Raw genomic sequence first — 17,586 nt, 5'->3', positions numbered from 1 at the left:
CCTAAATTTTGATATATCTTAAATGTGAGCTTTGGAAAAGATAGGGATTCTGGTTAGGCAGGAGGGGGGAGAAAAGAAATCCATGTAATATATATGAAAAGTTACCATTTAAGTCAATTTTTGCAAATCACCTTTCATTTTTTGGGATGGCTATTTGATACTATACCTATATTCAGAAAATCTTAGAAGTACTGTTCAAAAATAATAAACTGAATGTTGAAATTGCTCATATTCTTTGCTTTGTTGAAGAACCTGTTTTAGATAGCCTGGACTGTGCAGAACAGAAGCATTTAAGTCTCAGTACAGAGCTGGCATGTTTTTGACTAGCGTTCGAGGTCATGGCTTGAGGAACTATGTGTTTGCAAACGTGATCTGCATGAAGCACATGAATTTGCTGGATAGCTCAATTTCTGTTTCTCCAAATACGAAAAAAATTGATATCATGTTTTATAGGTGTACTCACTAAGTGGTAAAAAGATACCTTCTGTGCTCCAAAAATGCACATTTTCAGATAGCATTCTTTGCTTATCCCTGTTTATATGTAAGTTGTGATGCAAGAAGGGACTTTACTTCTCATGAACATTAATACATTGTTATGTCTTTTATAGGAACCTGAAAAACAAAAGGGAAAAGTTATACCAGAAAAACCTGAAAATGAAATAGTTCCGGTAAAACAGAAAACTAAAAAACTGCTAGCAAGTATCAAGAAAGAAAACCCTGTAGACGTGAAAACCAGGTAAGCATAACAAAGGCTTTGTAGTAGATAAGGCATCGTGCTTGAAAGGAAGGTGGATTAATAAAAGTATGTGTATTTGACTGTGGTGGCTCCCTGTCCAAGTAATGCCAACAGCGGATACCTTTAAGCAGCTGCTTTCCTGATATTAGGGAATATCAGAAACTTGTAAATAATAAATTATTTAAGGGGAATACAGTGCTTAAATAAAATGAGAACAAAATCCAGCGAATAAATTAAGTTTAAGCAATGCCAAGCTTTTCGTAAGTGGTATCACATACATTAAATAGTGTTAATGCTTCTAGAGGACCTTCTAGTGGCAGCACATCAAGCCAGTGCTAACATGAATGCCTTTAGTTGCCTTTGGTGAAATTAAAGCCATGCAATTTCCTTTTTTGTATCATAGAGTAAGATCAAAGTCTTGGATATATTATTAAAGGAGGCTGTGGCTGCTGCCAGTTACTTTCCCTTACTGGCAGGTGGTTGATTGTAGGTTGTAGAAAGGGGAAAAATGAAGAACTTCGGTCTTACTCTTACCTAGTTCATTCTGAAACAGTATTCTGGAATCCTACTGAGGCATGGTGTACCGGTTTGTGTTTTCCCTGTTGCTGTAATTAATACTAAACTTACTAGGATTAGTTATTCTTGATACTGAAAATGTTGTATGGCAAAGTCTCCTTCTCATCTTATTTAGTCTTACTGTACCTACTTTCCTTTATCATATAAATGACAAGTTCATTACGTGTGACAGTATTCAGAGGCCACGATTGACAGGTGTTTTGGAATTCTCGGGATGTCATCCAGAGGGACTTGGACAAGCTGGAGAAATGGGCCTGAGCAGAAAAATGGCAGATGTTTACTGTTGTTTACTTCTGTCTAATCAAGCAAGTTTTGTAATCCTGGAGCTCCAGGATGAATGGTACTCATGGAAAGTGAGTGAGCCATAATAAGTGTGGAGCAGTGTGGGTAGAAAATGAGACTGGGCTAGGAAAGAGTTCGTGTTGCATATAGGAGAAATAAAAAACTCCACTTATGAATAGCTTTGAAGACGAGCAAGAGTTTGAGATTGAGAAAGCTACAGGAGACTACTCTTTTGTAAGACCGTATGGCTTCTGCATATATATATGTATATAAAGTCTTCTCTTCAGCACTTTAGAGAGCTTACAAATAAATGGATCTCTGTTTTCATTTAGTTCCTTGGAATTGCCTTATACTCCTCCACTGGAAATCAAGCAGCGCAAAACCTTTCCATCCAAGATGTCTACACAGCACCTTCTGACAAATGGGTCTAAATCAAGAAACATCCCCAAAACAAGAGGTAGCATGAGGCTATTTTTTCTAAAAACTTCGGGAGTTTTATTGGGTTGTCTGTAACCCCTCCCGAGTGCTTAATTCTAAGTCTGGTATGAGAAGAAAGCTGTTCAGTGTAGTACCCATGGACTTGCTTTTCTTCTTTTGTTTTAATAGGTCCAAACAGTAAGTTAACAGACAGCAGGCCATCAGTATTAGCCAAATTTCTCCCCAGTAGTTCTGGACAGGAGCTAGGAAACACCAGCAGCTCAGAAGGCGAAAAGGATTCTCCACCACCGGAGTGGGACTCTGTACCTCTTCACAAAGCTGGCAGCTGTAAGTAATCACCAGAGGATGACAGAATTACTTTTCTGCAATGAATATCTGTAGGTAGGCTCAGCCTGTTTATAGATCTTCCTGTCTTTTTTCTCCCTGCATAGCTGTGCTCCCGTTTTCTGCTGTAGGCCTCACACTGATAGAGTCCGGGAGGTTTGAAAACTGCATGGGTAGAACATGGGCCATCCTGCTGATATTGCAGTTCTTCAGTGATTCACAGGATTATAACCTTTATAAGCTTTTTAGTTGTGCTGTTAAGTCCCTTTTGTGGGGTCAGCTTCTTGGTTGCATGTGAACAAAGTCATCCCTCTCCACAGTACTCACTTAGAAAGGTTCTTCCTTCTGTAGAAATAGGTTTGTCTTGGTGCTTTTACTGCAGTACAGTCTCTCTCTGAAAATAGGTAATAAACCTGCCTAATAAGAGGTGAAAATAGAGAACGAACTACTTCTTCCATTGCTACCTTTGTCTTGATTCCTCACTTGGAACAAGGATGACAGAAGTTTGAGAGGCTTTTGTTTTAAAGTAAACGCTACAGGAAACTGTGTTTCTCTTTATAGCTACGGACAACCTTTATAAACTCTCTCTGCAAACCCTGAATGCAGATGCTTTCCTGAAACAACGACAGCCCTCGCCGACACCTGCCTCTCCATCTCCTCCTCCTCCTCCTGCATCTTTAGCTTTTGGGCCCCGAGGAGGCACTTACAGCAGCATTGTGAACAGCAGCTGCAGCAAGTGAGTCCAAATCTGCACCTCCTACTGATTTCCCAGCACAGAACACTTGTGGAACCCATGTGCTTCATTGGGTGCATCTCCTTTTTCTCAGACCCATTTCCTCTTCCTGTGGAAACTGCTGTTTTGCATATAGCACCGTGCATATTTTACCATGCTATTTATATTTTTCTGGGGTTTCTTATGACTTGGAAGATTGGAGAAATGTGCAATTACATGAGCTGTGGAGCTGTTGTTAACATTTCCATGAATGCTAGCTTAAATTACTGCTTTTTTTATCGAACTGCTGAAGTCCACAATCTTACTTCTCCTTTTTTTCTTCTTTCTTCTTTAAGTGAAACAAAAAGCAAGCAGCCTAATGGTACCAAACATAAGCTGGCAAAGGCAGCTTCTCTTCCAGGCAGGAATGGAAACCCCACTTTTGCTGCTGTAGCTGCAGGTTATGACAAGAGCCCAGGTACTAGAACCAGTTTGGATTTTTGAGTATTTCCTGAATATACTCTTTTGAGGTCTTTTTATTTCTATTTTACTTGTTTTACATATACTACTTTCTTTCAGGTGGCGGTGGTTTACCAAAGGTTTCTCCAAGCAAGACAGAGGTTTCCAGCAATATCAGCATGTCCCACACAGCTGTTGACAGTGATGGCTCTGACAGGTAATTTTTTTTTATTCTTAGGCAAATACCTGGGCCCCTAGAAAAGAAGATTGGAAGCTGTTAATGGTATTTTGAATGTGGTGACAGAATTCATTCCGGTTCCTCTTTTTTTTTTTTAAAATAAAGAGGCTTATTTTAAGTCTGAGCACAGCATCTCACTTTGCAAAGAAATTCAGAACTTAGGAGTGACTCAAAGTAGAGAGAAGGATGTTCTGGATGTGATGTTTAGGGGTGCTGATTGATGAGAAGTTTGATGTGAGCCAGTAATGTGCACTCACAGCCCAGAAGGCCAACTGAATCCTGGGCTGCTTCAAAAGAAGCTTGGCCAGCAGGTCAAGGGAGGGGATTCTGCCTTTCTAATCTACTCTTGTGAGACCCCACCTGGAGTACTGTGTCCAGTTCTGGAATCCAAATATAAGAAGGATATGGAACTGTTGGAACAGGTCCAGAGGAGGGCTACAAAGATGATCAGAGCGCTGGAGCGCCTCCCATTTGAGGAGAGGCTTGAGAGAGAGGGTTGGAGATTTTTCAGTGTGAAAAGGAGAAGGCTCCGAGGGACCTCATAGCAGCCTTCAAGTACCTGAAGGGGGGTGTACAGGAAAGCTGAGGAGAGACTTTTTACAAGGGTGTGTAGTGGTAGGACTTGGGGGAATGGCTTTAAATTGCAAGGGGGAAAGACTTAGATTAGACATTAGAAAGAAATTCCTCATGATGAATTGTGCAGGGAAGCTGTGGATGCCCCATCCCTGGAAGTGTTCAAGGCCAGATTGGATGGGGCCTTGGGCAACCTGGTCTGGTGGGAGGTGTCCCTGCCCATGGCAGGGGGTTGGAACTGGATGATCTTTAAGGTCCCTTCCAACCCAAACCATTGTATGATGGGGACTTCCCCCACCTCATTCCCAGTAATTCAGTTTAGTGTTCCCCAGGCATTCAAACAATGAGGAATCAGCTTGGCTCTTCCAGTATTGAGGCGTGAGAGCCAAGCTATTTGAAATAGCTTACAGGCAGAATATCTTGCTGTACAGCGATATCTTTCACTCCCAGTTTTAACACCAAGACCAGAACTGTCACTGGCCATTTGCATTATAAATAAGAGCAGAATAGAGCTGTGGTCAGTCACTTTCCCCAAGGCATACTGTCTTTCTTGACATATTTTAGCAGTGCACCTCTATTTCAGTTGTAAAATCAGTGAGCCGTCTCCTAGTCTCCCTGGAATGGGAGGGAGACTTGAATTCAAATTCCAATACCAAAGGAATTGCTTTTCTGAGTGAAGTTTGTGGGTTTTGGTTTGATTTTGTAAACATTTATCCCTGTTTTCAGTTAACTTATCTGTAGTTTAAAGAAGCTTGCCCACAAGCTGGAATGTGATCATTTGTATCCCTTCCAAGTGGTTCTGAATTTTATCTGCTTGTCAAAAATCTGTGCTATGGCTTAAGATCCTTTGTTTTCTGAAAAACTGATCAAAAAAAGCTACTCTCAGGTTTGTGTTGGAGCTCAGTCTACAGATTAACAAGCTTTATGTAGAATCATAGAATCGTAGAATGGTTTGGATTGGAAAAGACCTTAAAGATCATCCAGTTCCAACCTCTCTGCCATAGGCAGGGATGTCTCTAGCAGTATGTTACTCCAGGGTGGGTATATATGCAGGACAAGAGCGTTTCTCTGAAATCTTCTGTTAAAACAAAAATAAGCTGGTTTCCTAACTCTTGATCACCATTAAATCTATATATATGTATCATTAAATATATACACCCGCATATACATTTTTATATACACATTTGTATATAGATCAATAAGTTAATATTGTCAGTAGCACTGTGTTGATGAGTTGTGTGTTGCTTTCCCATTACTCCAGTTCGGGTTTGTGGAGTCCTATCAGCAATCCCAGCAGTCCGGACTTCACGCCTCTCAACTCATTCTCTGCATTTGGACATTCTTTTAATTTAACTGGAGGTGAGATTTTGTGTTTTCCATGTTCAAATAGAGGTAGTGAAATGGTGTCTTCTTTCCACTGGTGTACGTACAGACAGCATTCCCATTCCTGCCCCCAGAAAGGATGACTACTTAGGAAAGTGTGTTAAAAATACGGTAGTGTATTCTGTTTCAGCCCAGAGAGAGAAAGTGGAAACTAATCTTTGGAGTGTTTGAGCTGGAAACACTCGAGTTTGGAGATTGGTTTTAGAAAGAATTCTTGATATTTGTTTTTCCCTTAGTTTTCCTCCCCTCTGTCCTTCCCCTTGAAGCTTTACTGTAGGCGTTGGAAGGGTGCCCCTGGTCCTGTGCTGTGCTGAGGATTTAACGACTGCACAAAGACATTCGGCTCTAAATGAGGCAATGGCCCTTTCCTTGTGTTGCTTTCCTCTTGTGTTTGCCTCTAGCGTTTGTATAGCTGCATGATGAACTAGTGCATGCTAAAACCAGCCAGTAATTCCTGTATTGAAATACTTGGGTAAACTTTCCCTAAGTGGCTATTGAGAGGGCCTTTGATGCAGGCAGGCCCTATTGTAGGGCATGGATGCTCTGCTTGCGTATTGTGCATTTGCACACTGCGTTTGGGATGTGTGGTGGTTTTTAAGGTGCTTGCAAAAGATGATAAGCAAAGGAAAGTTCACCTGTGGCATTTGCAAAATGGATTTTATGGCTACGGAAAAATCCTGTCTACTGAAAAAAATTATACGTCTACTGAAAAATGCTGGATGCTTGCTGTGGAGTTCTTTCCTCTTCATCAGCATCACTTGGCACCAGACTGTGAGGGACAGCAGTAAGATGCCTGGGATCAGTTCTGTGTGCAGGGACAAGGCAAACCACAAGCACTGGTGCTGCGTTCTCCTTCTCTAGCAGAGGTGGGGTCTGGGCTGGGGCACAACCAGTGCTGCCTCCCATACCAGCAGTTACCTGGGAAGGAGAGTGCTGTGATTATGAAAGACTCCTTCAAGCCAGTCACTTACTCCACCTGCGGTTAACTTGTTATGAGGAGCTGCCAGGACACTCTGTTGCTGTGCTTCTGCCTGGTTCTGCGTTGTTTGCTCTTGGGCAAATAATAACAGGAACCAAACAAATCCCATATGCTGATCCTGAATTACACACAGTAAGCGTATAACTCTTTTCCCCACTGTAACTTCGATTTTAACTTTGTTGGCACTGTCTGATGTTGGGCACCTGAGATGAGATCTGTATCACTATGTGACTTTCTAATATCAGCTCTTGCATTGCAGCAGGACCCGCTGGGAAAATATGGGAAATAACTGTGAAAAGCATTAGTCTTGGAAAAAGGAGAAGAGTAATGTACTCAGTTGTATTTCACGGTTTTTTTTTTTTTAGAGGTTTTTAGCAAACTTGGTTTAGCTCGATCAGCTTATGGGCAGGATGTTCAGAGAAACTGGACTGAATTCAACAACGTTCCATCATCCATCTGGGATCCTTCAGCTACAGATTCTGTACCCTCCTGGCCAACAAGCTCGAGTTCCCCAACTCATACAACTGCAGTAAGTATTCAGTCCAAATACAGCGTTTGAATACTGTTACCAACCTGTTCTGTACCTGCCATCTCATTTCATTTAGAGGATTTTTAAATGTGGATTAAAAAATTCAATGAAAGAACACAGGAAAAAGGAAGTTATACATATTTGTTGTTCTGTGTAATTAAGTTGATGTGGCTGTTGGACAAAGAGTGATCAGTCTGCTTGCTTGTGGATGAGGAATCCATGTAAATTGTCACTAAAAATATTTCTCACAAGAGTGAGCGTCTTGCAGCACTTAGTGTGCTCGATTACCATGTGCTTCAGGATTTTGGGAAGAGCCATTGTGTTCTTGTGCCATGGCTGGACAATGCCTCTCTTACTTCCAGTTTGATGGACAGTTGCAGAATAGCCAATATAACTTTCAGGGTTTGACTCTGCTTCCTGAGTCCAGTGCTGCAGCTTACCTGAAAGTAAAAAAAAAAAAAAACAAAACCTCAAGTGTATCTTTTTCAGCTTAGAAAAAAACACTAAGATAACTGAGAGCAAGGTGAAGCCTTTAAACTGACAGCTAATTTTGAAGCTCTTGAGTATAGCCAAAGAAGAAGAAAAACCCAGCTTTTACACAGATAGTAGCACAGCTCTCTTATCCTTGTGCTTCTTTGTCTGTCAGAATAAAACTTATGCCACAACAGCTGTCTTCAGTGCCAGCTGAAATCATTCTTCGTCTTGTCTTGTGAAAATGTTTTCATAGTGAGTAAGAGGCAGTGTTTACTTCACCTGGTAGCAGTTCAGAGGGGAAGGTGGGGGGGCAGGGGAAGCCGAAGAAGGTCACACAGCTTCTTATAGGCACATACTCACTGGTTCTGCCCTTGTCGTGCAGTTATGACTGTGGCTGTAACATCACTGAAACTATGTAAGGAGAGACTTTTGGTCACATGCAGGGCAGATTTCTCAGCTTCTGATAGAAGGAGGGATTGAGGACAACCTAACTCTTAACCTATGTTCTGGCCACTTCTGAGAAATACTTGGAAGTGTGCTTCAAGAAGCCTCAAGACGGAAGCCAGGCAAATGGTATAGAAGAATTGTTAGTCTCTCCCCTCTAGTGCTTTGATTTTTGGAGGAAGAAAAAGGGTGTTTTAGGAGCTTACTCAAGGAAAAGGTCACTTAATAAACCAGCAGCAAACACAGTGAAATGTTCAAAGCCTTTTAAATTATTATTATTTTTTTCAAGTGCTCATGGTGAGCCAGAACAGGGAAACTTGGCTTTTACTGTCACTGAACCCCCTGCTCTCTGTGGTAGATAAGAGAGAAGGTACCAGGGTCCTGTCCTTTTCTCCTTCCTGGCACAAGAGCCAAAACCATTCTTGCAAACTGCACTTACGTTGAGGTGTCTGTGTTACCCTCTTCCCTAGGAAGGTGTCTGCGGAGTTGGTTTTGATCACCTTCCTTGCTTATTCCTTTTGCTTTCCCATTTTATGCATCTCTACCTCTGTACTAAATAGCACTTTCTGGGTCCTGTCTCCACTCAGGCCTTGCTGCATTGCTCTTACTTCCTCTCTGGTTTCTTTCTAACCACAGTCCCTTATTCCTCTTTCCTCCATTTCTCTGCATGTAGTTCTGTCTGACAGCCACTTTGTACCTCCTTCTGCCAGTCTTGAAAGGGAGTAGCAGTTCAGTCTAAGTAAGGTACTCTTCTCTGCCAATCCTTTCCTGGTTTCTTCAACTTCATGAGCAATTGCCTTTCTGTTAGGCTTTCCCAAGCACGTTTAGGACATGTAGGAATAATTCTTGGCTCTTGCCCACAGGAGGAAATGGAGTGGGCTTTTGCTATGCTAAGGTTGATGTCTGAGCAGCAGAATGAGTGTTTCAGGCTGTAGGCTTAGTAGTCTAATGCTTAGATAGCTTAAATATAACCAGTTATAGAGCAATAATAGACTGTGACCTGGTTTTGGCTCAACTTCTCAGTGACATCAGAGAGTTCTAACAACGCTAGCCCAGTTAATCCCTGAGAATGCTCATAACTCCTGGCCAACCCTTGGTATCAAATTCTTTGAGGACCCTTTGGTATTACTGTCCTACCAGTTTCAGGTATGATTAGACTGAGCACATCATCTTCATTCCAGGGGAGAAAATAAAAACCTGAGATGAAGACATTTTCAGAGTTTACTTGGTTTGCTTTTCTGAAGGGATTTTTATTTTGATCTTCAGATGCAGAATACATGGATACTGGTTAAGCTTTAGTATGTATTATCTAAGGGGTGGCATCTTGGGAAGAGGTGCCCCATCTCCACCCAGTAAATCCAAAGATAAGGATGTTTGTACCTTACAGCACTTACTCAACACGTCCACTGCCTTTCAGATGTATCAAGTTTACTGTATATTTGCAAATTAAATTTACAGCATATGTACATTATAAATCTGTTGGCGCTGAGGTATGTAGTGCGTTAAGCCTACATGTAACAGGTTCTGTGCTAATATTAGCATGAAAGTTAAGCTAAGCTTTCTCATCTCCATCTCTGGACACTTCCAGGTATCACTTTCCAAAACACCATATGGGTCAGTCCTCTGCTTGTCGCTTGCTGCTGCTTTGACTTTAGTGAAACAGTCGACAAAACCTGAGCCTTGTTCGTTTCTGCATGAGTTCCATAGGCTTTGCTGTAGCTGTCCCATGCATCCCAAAGGCATTTGTGATGTGTTGTGGCACACCTGCATCTGCACTGTGACCATTTGTCAGAATTCCAGACACCCTGAGCCAGAACAGGCTTACTGGAACTCTGTGACAAATGGCCAGTTCTCCAGTCCCCTCTCCCTTCATCTGGAGAAATTTTGGATGAGGAAAATGGATGGATTTGATGAAATGATTTGATGAAAATCCATGTTTTTATGGATCCCCCCCCATGTTTATATGGGGAGGTGCAGTGGGGCTGAACACAGGTTCATCCAAAATGTAGAGTTTATAACAGACTTTATATTTCTGTGTCTGAATACAAGGTGACGAGTTTGCAAACAGCCGAAGAACAGTCAAGGAGTAGACTTCGCTGTTACCTTCCTTTACAAGTTGAATTTTGTTGTTTTCAAGATTTGAATCATATTTTTCTACTCCATTCTAACTGATTTAATTAAGCTTGAGCTTTTTGGCCCTTGTGTGTTAAAGCTTGAATGCTAGGAGTGCTTACATCGGTAATGGTATGAGGATGTACAAGCTCAAATGAAAACAGCTTAAAAGCCTATAATGGAATAGCACTCTGCAGCCCATTCAGTTACCGGAGGCGTTTGGTGACTGTTAGTGGTGTGATTCCTCTGGACAAGCTCTAGTAAAGGGCTGAAAAATGCATGTTGCAGTGAAGACAAGAAGGGGTTCCATGGCAGACTTTCTGTTTCTTAGATACTGTACTTTTACAGGGGGCTGTAAATGAGGTGAAAATAGAGGTTAGTGAACTGCTACTTAGCTGTCTCCATCTTTTAACTGCAGTCGATCCTTGGTAACCCTGGCCTGTGGTCCACCACTCCGTTCAGCAGTTCCATTTGGTCAAGTAATCTCAACAGCGGCCTTCCCTTCACCACTCCAACCAACGCATTGTCAGGCATTGATCTAATGGGTTGTGAGAACTCTTCTGCTGCTCCTCCTCCACCCACCACTGCCACCGTTGCCAATCCTGCTGAAGACATAGGACAGACCTACAATCCTTGGAGAATTTGGAGCCCAACAATTGGAAGAAGAAGTTCAGATCCTTGGTCTAATTCGCACTATCCTCATGAAAATTGAAGTTAAACAAAAGGGAAGAACTCTTATCCAGGTCATGATACAATTCTGAATGCAAATTAAATGCAAATTTTTGAAATATCATTTTCAGGCTGTTGCTGGTCATTGCTTCCCCCCCACCAGTCATGCTTTCCTCACTCGCTCCTTTTTGAAGTCTGTCCTGCGATACAGTAGTTTGAGATTGCAGATAAGCTTGAAAAAGTCTGGGTGCGGTCACAGAGCCCAACTACAGCCGGAGCCTGTAAATCTGAACAATTCCACTGATTTCATCTTTTACCACCTGCCATCTTTATTTAGGAACCAATTTGAACTCTAAAACGATCCTGGCATGCAATACTTTTATGAAAAATACCGGTTTGGGTTTTTAAATTTTTTCCAGTATTATCCTCTAAGTTCTAATTTAAAATCAAAAGGGCACTTTGTGCTGAAATGCAGAGTATTTTTTTAAAATAAGGCTGTCTTTGTTAACACAGGTTCTAAGAATGTAAAAAAGAAAACATAAAAATTCAACAAAAAAAACACAACAAAACCAACGCGAAACCTTAAGAGCAAAATGGCTGAATGTACAAGCATTCTGTTGAGACTGTAATACACTTTCTGTGCTGTTTGTACATTTGTAAACCTGAATGCATTTTTAAGTTGAACTGAAATGCACACAGCCAAGACTTGTGGAAGAAACAAGATACCTTGTGTATTTCTTATGGATACAACTTTGGGTTGTACTTTAAAATAAATACTGCTTTTTTCAAGATCTGCCTGCTGGAATTCACTTCTAGTATTTTCAGAACTTGTGTGTGCATGAATCCACTTAGCAGTGGGATCCTCCAGACCAAAATCTACTATGCATGGGGCCTCCTTTAACAGAAACTTGACTGCAGATGAAGCCTGGCCTCTTGGCAGCATGGGTTTGTATAGCAGTGGAGAAGGAGAATTTGTTCTCAGGGTTACATGGTGCCACCCATGTGAAACCTTGCTGGGTAGCAGAATGCTGGGAAAATGTCTTCACTGTTGAAGTTTCCACATATCAGGCATTTATGCTACCCCCGTACCTCTGTAACGCTGCTCTTCTATAGGTCCGAACAGGAACTTCTCCATTTACAGATATTATTTCTGTCCCTTTAAGGCACCTGTTTGCCCTCACTAACAGTAAGGCAAGCCTCGGTGACTCTATACCTTCACCCAAGCTAAATCCAGGTAAAAATGAACCCTTCCATTACAAGAAAGCATTATCAGATGCTAGCAACATAAATTTACTCAGTGGCACTGACTAAAGTTTACAGCAGCAGATTTTTGTCGGAATCCATCCTTTAAAAGAGTTAGAACTGTAGATTTGAGTTAAATGCTGTGAAGAATATCATATGCAACAAAATATGAGGGTTAAATACATAATTGAGATTGTAAGTGATGACTTTCCAGCTCACATTATATAAACAAAATCCCTACAGCTATCAGATATCTGTTTTCTTTCTGCCACCACCAGCAGTTGAAGATATAGATCTCTGAAATAGGAACTTGCTGGAACTACTTTTTTCTTAAAATTTGGGTCTTTCTAGAACCTTGCCAAGGTCATGAAATGTCCAACTTGCATTTGTATGTGATTTCCTTCTGAATAACTGGGCAAACGAGACTGTTACTGCACACAGAATTCAGAAGTAGTAGTTACGCTACTGACACGCCGGGGCCTGCTCTGTAAATGGAACCTGTGAAGATAACTAGCAGTTACTTCAAGGTGAAGGAGACTGCTTAAGGTAATGAGCCACCTCTTTTTCCCAGCAAGTGTTTACATTACAATTAAGTCCATGGAGGGCAGAGCAGAAATGGATTCTATGATACTGACAGTTCTGAGTGGTTTAAGCAGTTGTGAGGACAGGAAAAGATTTCCGCTCTAAAAATGTTTCCCTTTGAACAAGACAAAGCAACACACACAAGTAACTTAGACTTTTTTCCCAAAAAAAATGTGAGCCATTGCCTTGTGCTAATGCAAATAATCTCCACCGCCTTTAGGATATTCTATTGAAGAGCTTCCCCTTGATTAAATATTGCTTCAATTCCAAAGGTGAAAAAAAATCTGAACTGCTCATATCTTTGACACTTGGTTTTCTGTTCCTGAAGAGAGGAAAAAGCATGTCCTTCTTCCTAAATTTATAAGGAAAATGTCCTAGGCCTAAAGACTTCCTACATCTGATTGTCCTGTCTTCCTTCCCTCTACTCATGTTATTTCCAACCAAATGATTCTGTGATTTTATGAAAAAGAGTCCAACCGTAGCTGTTGGCTACTAACCCATATCCCTGAGCACCTCACCTTTGGAGACCACCTTGACTCTGTTCTGCTTACTTAAAGGAAATGATAGAGCCACTTTAAGAAGAAGTCCTGGCTGTAACTGATGGAGTTCAGGTGAAATAATATTAGGCAAAGATTAGGATTCCTAAAGAAACCTCTGTGTGTGTTAAGTACATGTACAACACGGGTTTTTCTGCCTTCTCCCCGAGGTGTCTCCTTGCCATCTCTTATGGCACGATCACTCTGCATGCATTGAAAGTGCTTTCAAAATTGCTGGAAACTGGAGGAGGAAGGTGGGTGATGGGCCAGAAGCATCCACAGACATCACAAAGAATAATCGAGAGGATGGACCTCTTCTGGTGAGGTCCAAACAAAAGAAAAGGAGTTTTTGACAGAGCACGTGTCAAGTCTTACATAAAAATCCAGATGGAGCTGAAAATGTTGTAGACTGCTGGAATGACATAAATATACACAGATTAAAGAATATGCAGAGAAGTCAGAAGCAAGGGCAGACTGTTTTCAAAAGCAGAATGAACAAGACTGACAGTTGGGCCATGAAAGAAGTTCCACCTTGACTAAAATGACCAGACCTTAGAGCTGGTCTTCATCTTAAAGCACTTGAAAGATGTGCTGTCCTGGAAACCAGGGAGCTCACAGCCCTTATATTTTAAAACACTTCAGAGTAGCATCAAGGCCAAATTATCACAAGTCAGCTTTTCTCTTCCACACCTGGAAGCTACTAGGAATACAAAGTTCCCTGCAAGAAAGATAAATAATTACTGTTAATTTTGGTAATTATGTTGGTGCTCCTAAAAGCAGCTCTATTCTGCCAACTCTGTACAAATAGACTTGTAAAGCCTGAGAAGTTTCTGTATTAAAACCAGAAAGCCTGAAGTGAAGTCAGTGTGTGGCCCTAACATGAGATCAGTTTAATTAGCACAAGCTCTGTTTCAAAAAGAAAGGCATTAGAGATTTTTGTTAAAGGCTGTATCAGAACAGGATGTAAAATTCCAGCTGAAGGACAATTAATACTTATCTCACGGATACAGACACTTGGAATGAACTGACAAACCAATGAAGAGGTCTGGACCTTGCCCTGGCCATAGCTCTGGTGGCAGCGGTATGTGCCGTAGCTTGGCCACTGCCCTGCGAGAGAAATTCCAACCTGGGGAAAACTTTAGGATGGCACAGGCTGCACAATGTGAGTACAAAGGAGATTCTAAACACCGAAGCATCATTCATGGTCAAATGGTACTGATACTGTCCACTAACTGTCTCCCCAACCCAACGAGAGGTAAAATTGAGAGTGCCCGAGTGTTTACCTTCACGAGGTAAGAAGAAGCAATCTTTCACTTAAACTATTTCACCCAGAGTAATATTTTACGCTAAATACAGCTTTGACTCAGCCTTGTCTGTTTTTCCAGCCTGTAATTATGAGTGAGTTTTCTTTGGTCTTTCCACCTCATGAAACAATGACAACTTCAGCTCACGGTGAGTCAGTTTGTTAGAAGAGACACATGCGGCTGGGATTTGAAACAACCCGGCTTCTACTGCATGTTTGCTGTGACTGGGAGAGTGTTCAGTCACCGCATTTTAAACAGGTTCTGCTTCAAAACTGAATCTTTCACCCAGTAGCTGTTTTCATGTAATGCCAGTTAAGGATGGACTTCGTGTTCAGCTGGTGCTCTAGGCATATCTAAAGCAGTCATCAGGGTGGTGGGACCAGCAAGCTCTTTAGCAGCTCTCTGAACACAACTGCTAACCTGCTTAGGGCAGCTTGGATGGGGCCTTGGGCAGCCTGATCTAGTGGGACGTGTCCCTGCCCATCACAGCGGGGTTGAACTGGATGATCTTTAAGGTCCCTTCCAACCCAAACTATTCTATGATTCTATGCTTACTACAAGTAATCTGCTACTTAGATGCTATGTGATACAGCAGCAAGTAGAGCATGACATATATATAATATATACATATTTTATATATATATATATATACACACACACATAGCAAAGAAGAAATCAAGCAACTAGAAAGCAAAGCCACAAGCACCTGCAGAAGCCAGAGGCAACACAATGAAGGATTAGCCTGAACTCTGGGGCACTAATAAAAATCGTCTTAAGAGGCAACAAAAAAATCACCTAATGAAAATGTTGCCATATTTGCTGGGATATGAGGACTGTCCTCATTTTTTAGCAGAACTGCATAAAGGTAGCTGCTCAGCTCCAAAGCCATCAGTTGGCCTTGAATGGCAGATCTCATTGCACCAAGAGAAATGCACAAAGTGGAAGTGTCAAGAAAGATATTATGGCCGCTTCCTAAGAAAACCCCCTTGAGGTGTTTACTTTTTTCAAGCTAGGATCACCAAATAGTGATCCTTCAGGATGGACCCTATCTCTGCCTACTGTAAAGCAAATGTTTGAGTCAGTGTCATTAATTCTGGATTATACGTGATCTGCAGGGATTACACTCAGTCTCTCCTGAAGCTTTACAAGATCATAGAATCATAGAACGGTTTGCGTTGGAAGGGAACTAAAAGATCATCCGGTTCCAAGCCCCCTGCTATGGGCAGGGACACCTCCAACCATACCACGCTGCCCAAGGCCCCATCCAACCTGGCCTTGAACACCCAGGGATGGGGCAGCCACAGCTTCCCTGGGCAACCTCTGCCAGTGCCTCACCACCCTCGATAATACTCACGTGGTCCTTGAACAGCAGCAGGAAGTGAGTAGGGACATTCCAGCACTGCAATAGCAGGATTCACGTGGGATACATGTCAGAGAGTACTTGCAGGAGGTGAAGCAAGCAGATTGTCCTCAAGTTCAAGCCAGACTCTCTTGCAAGATGTAAAAAAAAATGGCAGTTAAATTACTTGCCTTAAATAAGAAGGGGAATCTGGAGCCTGGCATGCTGCAAGAGACAAAAGGTATTGGCTGGGGAGGGTGCAGGGCAGGGTGTGCATGTGGGGAAGATACCTACAAGAAGGAGCTACCAGCTCTCCTTGTTATAATTCTGGGTCTGATAAAATATTCCCAAGAAAAAAATAAATAAATTAGCTATTCTGGAAAGTTTCCTGAGCATTGTTTTCCATGGAAACTTTCCAGCTATTCTGGAAAGTTTCCTGAGCATCCATGGCAGGATGAAGTCACTTGTGGTGTTTTGGCTTGGTTACAAGCAGCTTGCTGGAAAGCAATCCTACCAGGAAAGTGAGCACCTGGAGCAGCTTCTGCCTCGCCCAAGTATCACTTACTGGCTCATTCCGGAGTTATTTTCAGGGAAGACAATACTTACTGGAAAGAGGATGTTATCCTGCTTTATGGCAATGCAGAAGACAACAGAAGCTAGGGAGGATGAATCACTGCCTCTCAAGAGGGAAAGAAAGAGAAGATGTTATCAAATGAGAGACTAAAATGCTCCTGGGTGTGCTCCTTCCCTGGGTGCTGTTGGCTTTCTAGAAGGGGAAAGGACATTTAGCCCCTTCAGCATTACATCCCCCGTCCTCCTCGTACAGCCTGTTCTTAGCAGGCAAGTTAATTCTGCCAACACCGAGGAGTTTGGCGAATAAGAATGAAGAAAGTCCCTAAAAATAGACAATATTCTGCATTAAATGGGTATGACTCAGCTTACGGCTTGCAGGGACAATCCTGTTGTGCTGCATAAACCAGGAATCTTTTTGGACAACTGGAATTCCAAGGAATATTCACTGACATCTTGTTCCAATCCAGCAACACGGAAGTTTCTTCCCTTGAGTTTCTGGTGCAGGTCTGAGTGCCAAACTTTGCTCAGATTTGCTTGCCTGTCAAATTCTATTCTGTGGCTGAAGGGTTGGCCTCCAATTCAAAGGAGAGGTGGGGTGTAAAAATCAACAGAGCTTAAGAAAACATCAATAATGCCTTAATGCTTCAGTTAAGCTAAGCAAAGGCTGTGGCAGAATGGAGTATCTTATATGCTTTAAAATACTGAGGGGGGAGAAGACAGAAGGAATAAAACTGTTCAGCTACATTTAGAAAGTCAGTGAAAAATTTATTTATTGTGTAAGCGTGAGGAAGGGAGGGAGAAAAGAAGGGATAAAAGAGAGTTCCTTGCTTTGACGCAGCTGAACTCGAGAGTCTAAAGAAATGCTCCAAACGGTTAACTCATCACAGCTCAAACAGAAAGCAAACACTTATGCTACAACGAGCAGCACACAGAATGTCTCCTTGTTATGCAGAGCTTAATTTCAGATATGCAAATGAAGGACTTGGGCACTGACTGTGAGTTGAACCCACGGTTTCAGGTAAATTAAATGAAAATGAGCTGCATTGTGGGCTGACTCGGTGCCCTTGCATCGATCAACTGCA

The 17,586-nt window shown here is 41.9% G+C and overlaps 1 protein-coding gene across 1 annotated transcript in view; it reads left to right on the top strand.

Annotated features, from left to right (window-relative positions):
- TMEM131 (transmembrane protein 131) overlaps positions 1–11,719 on the top strand; it is a 101,023-nt gene extending 89,304 nt beyond the window's left edge. The window contains exons 33-41 of the mRNA XM_054071225.1: positions 609–736; positions 1,927–2,051; positions 2,201–2,359; positions 2,918–3,092; positions 3,425–3,546; positions 3,648–3,744; positions 5,600–5,697; positions 7,066–7,229; positions 10,678–11,719. Of these exons, the coding sequence (XP_053927200.1) occupies positions 609–736; positions 1,927–2,051; positions 2,201–2,359; positions 2,918–3,092; positions 3,425–3,546; positions 3,648–3,744; positions 5,600–5,697; positions 7,066–7,229; positions 10,678–10,971 (1,362 nt within the window). The 3' untranslated portion in view covers positions 10,972–11,719. The remainder of the gene's footprint in view (positions 1–608; positions 737–1,926; positions 2,052–2,200; positions 2,360–2,917; positions 3,093–3,424; positions 3,547–3,647; positions 3,745–5,599; positions 5,698–7,065; positions 7,230–10,677) is intronic.
- Positions 11,720–17,586: the final 5,867 nt, after the last annotated feature.

Source organism: Cuculus canorus, chromosome 1, assembly GCF_017976375.1.
Source record: "Cuculus canorus isolate bCucCan1 chromosome 1, bCucCan1.pri, whole genome shotgun sequence".
In the NCBI taxonomy this organism is placed as follows: domain Eukaryota; kingdom Metazoa; phylum Chordata; class Aves; order Cuculiformes; family Cuculidae; genus Cuculus; species Cuculus canorus.
This window is presented reverse-complemented; position numbering and strand designations above follow the sequence as displayed.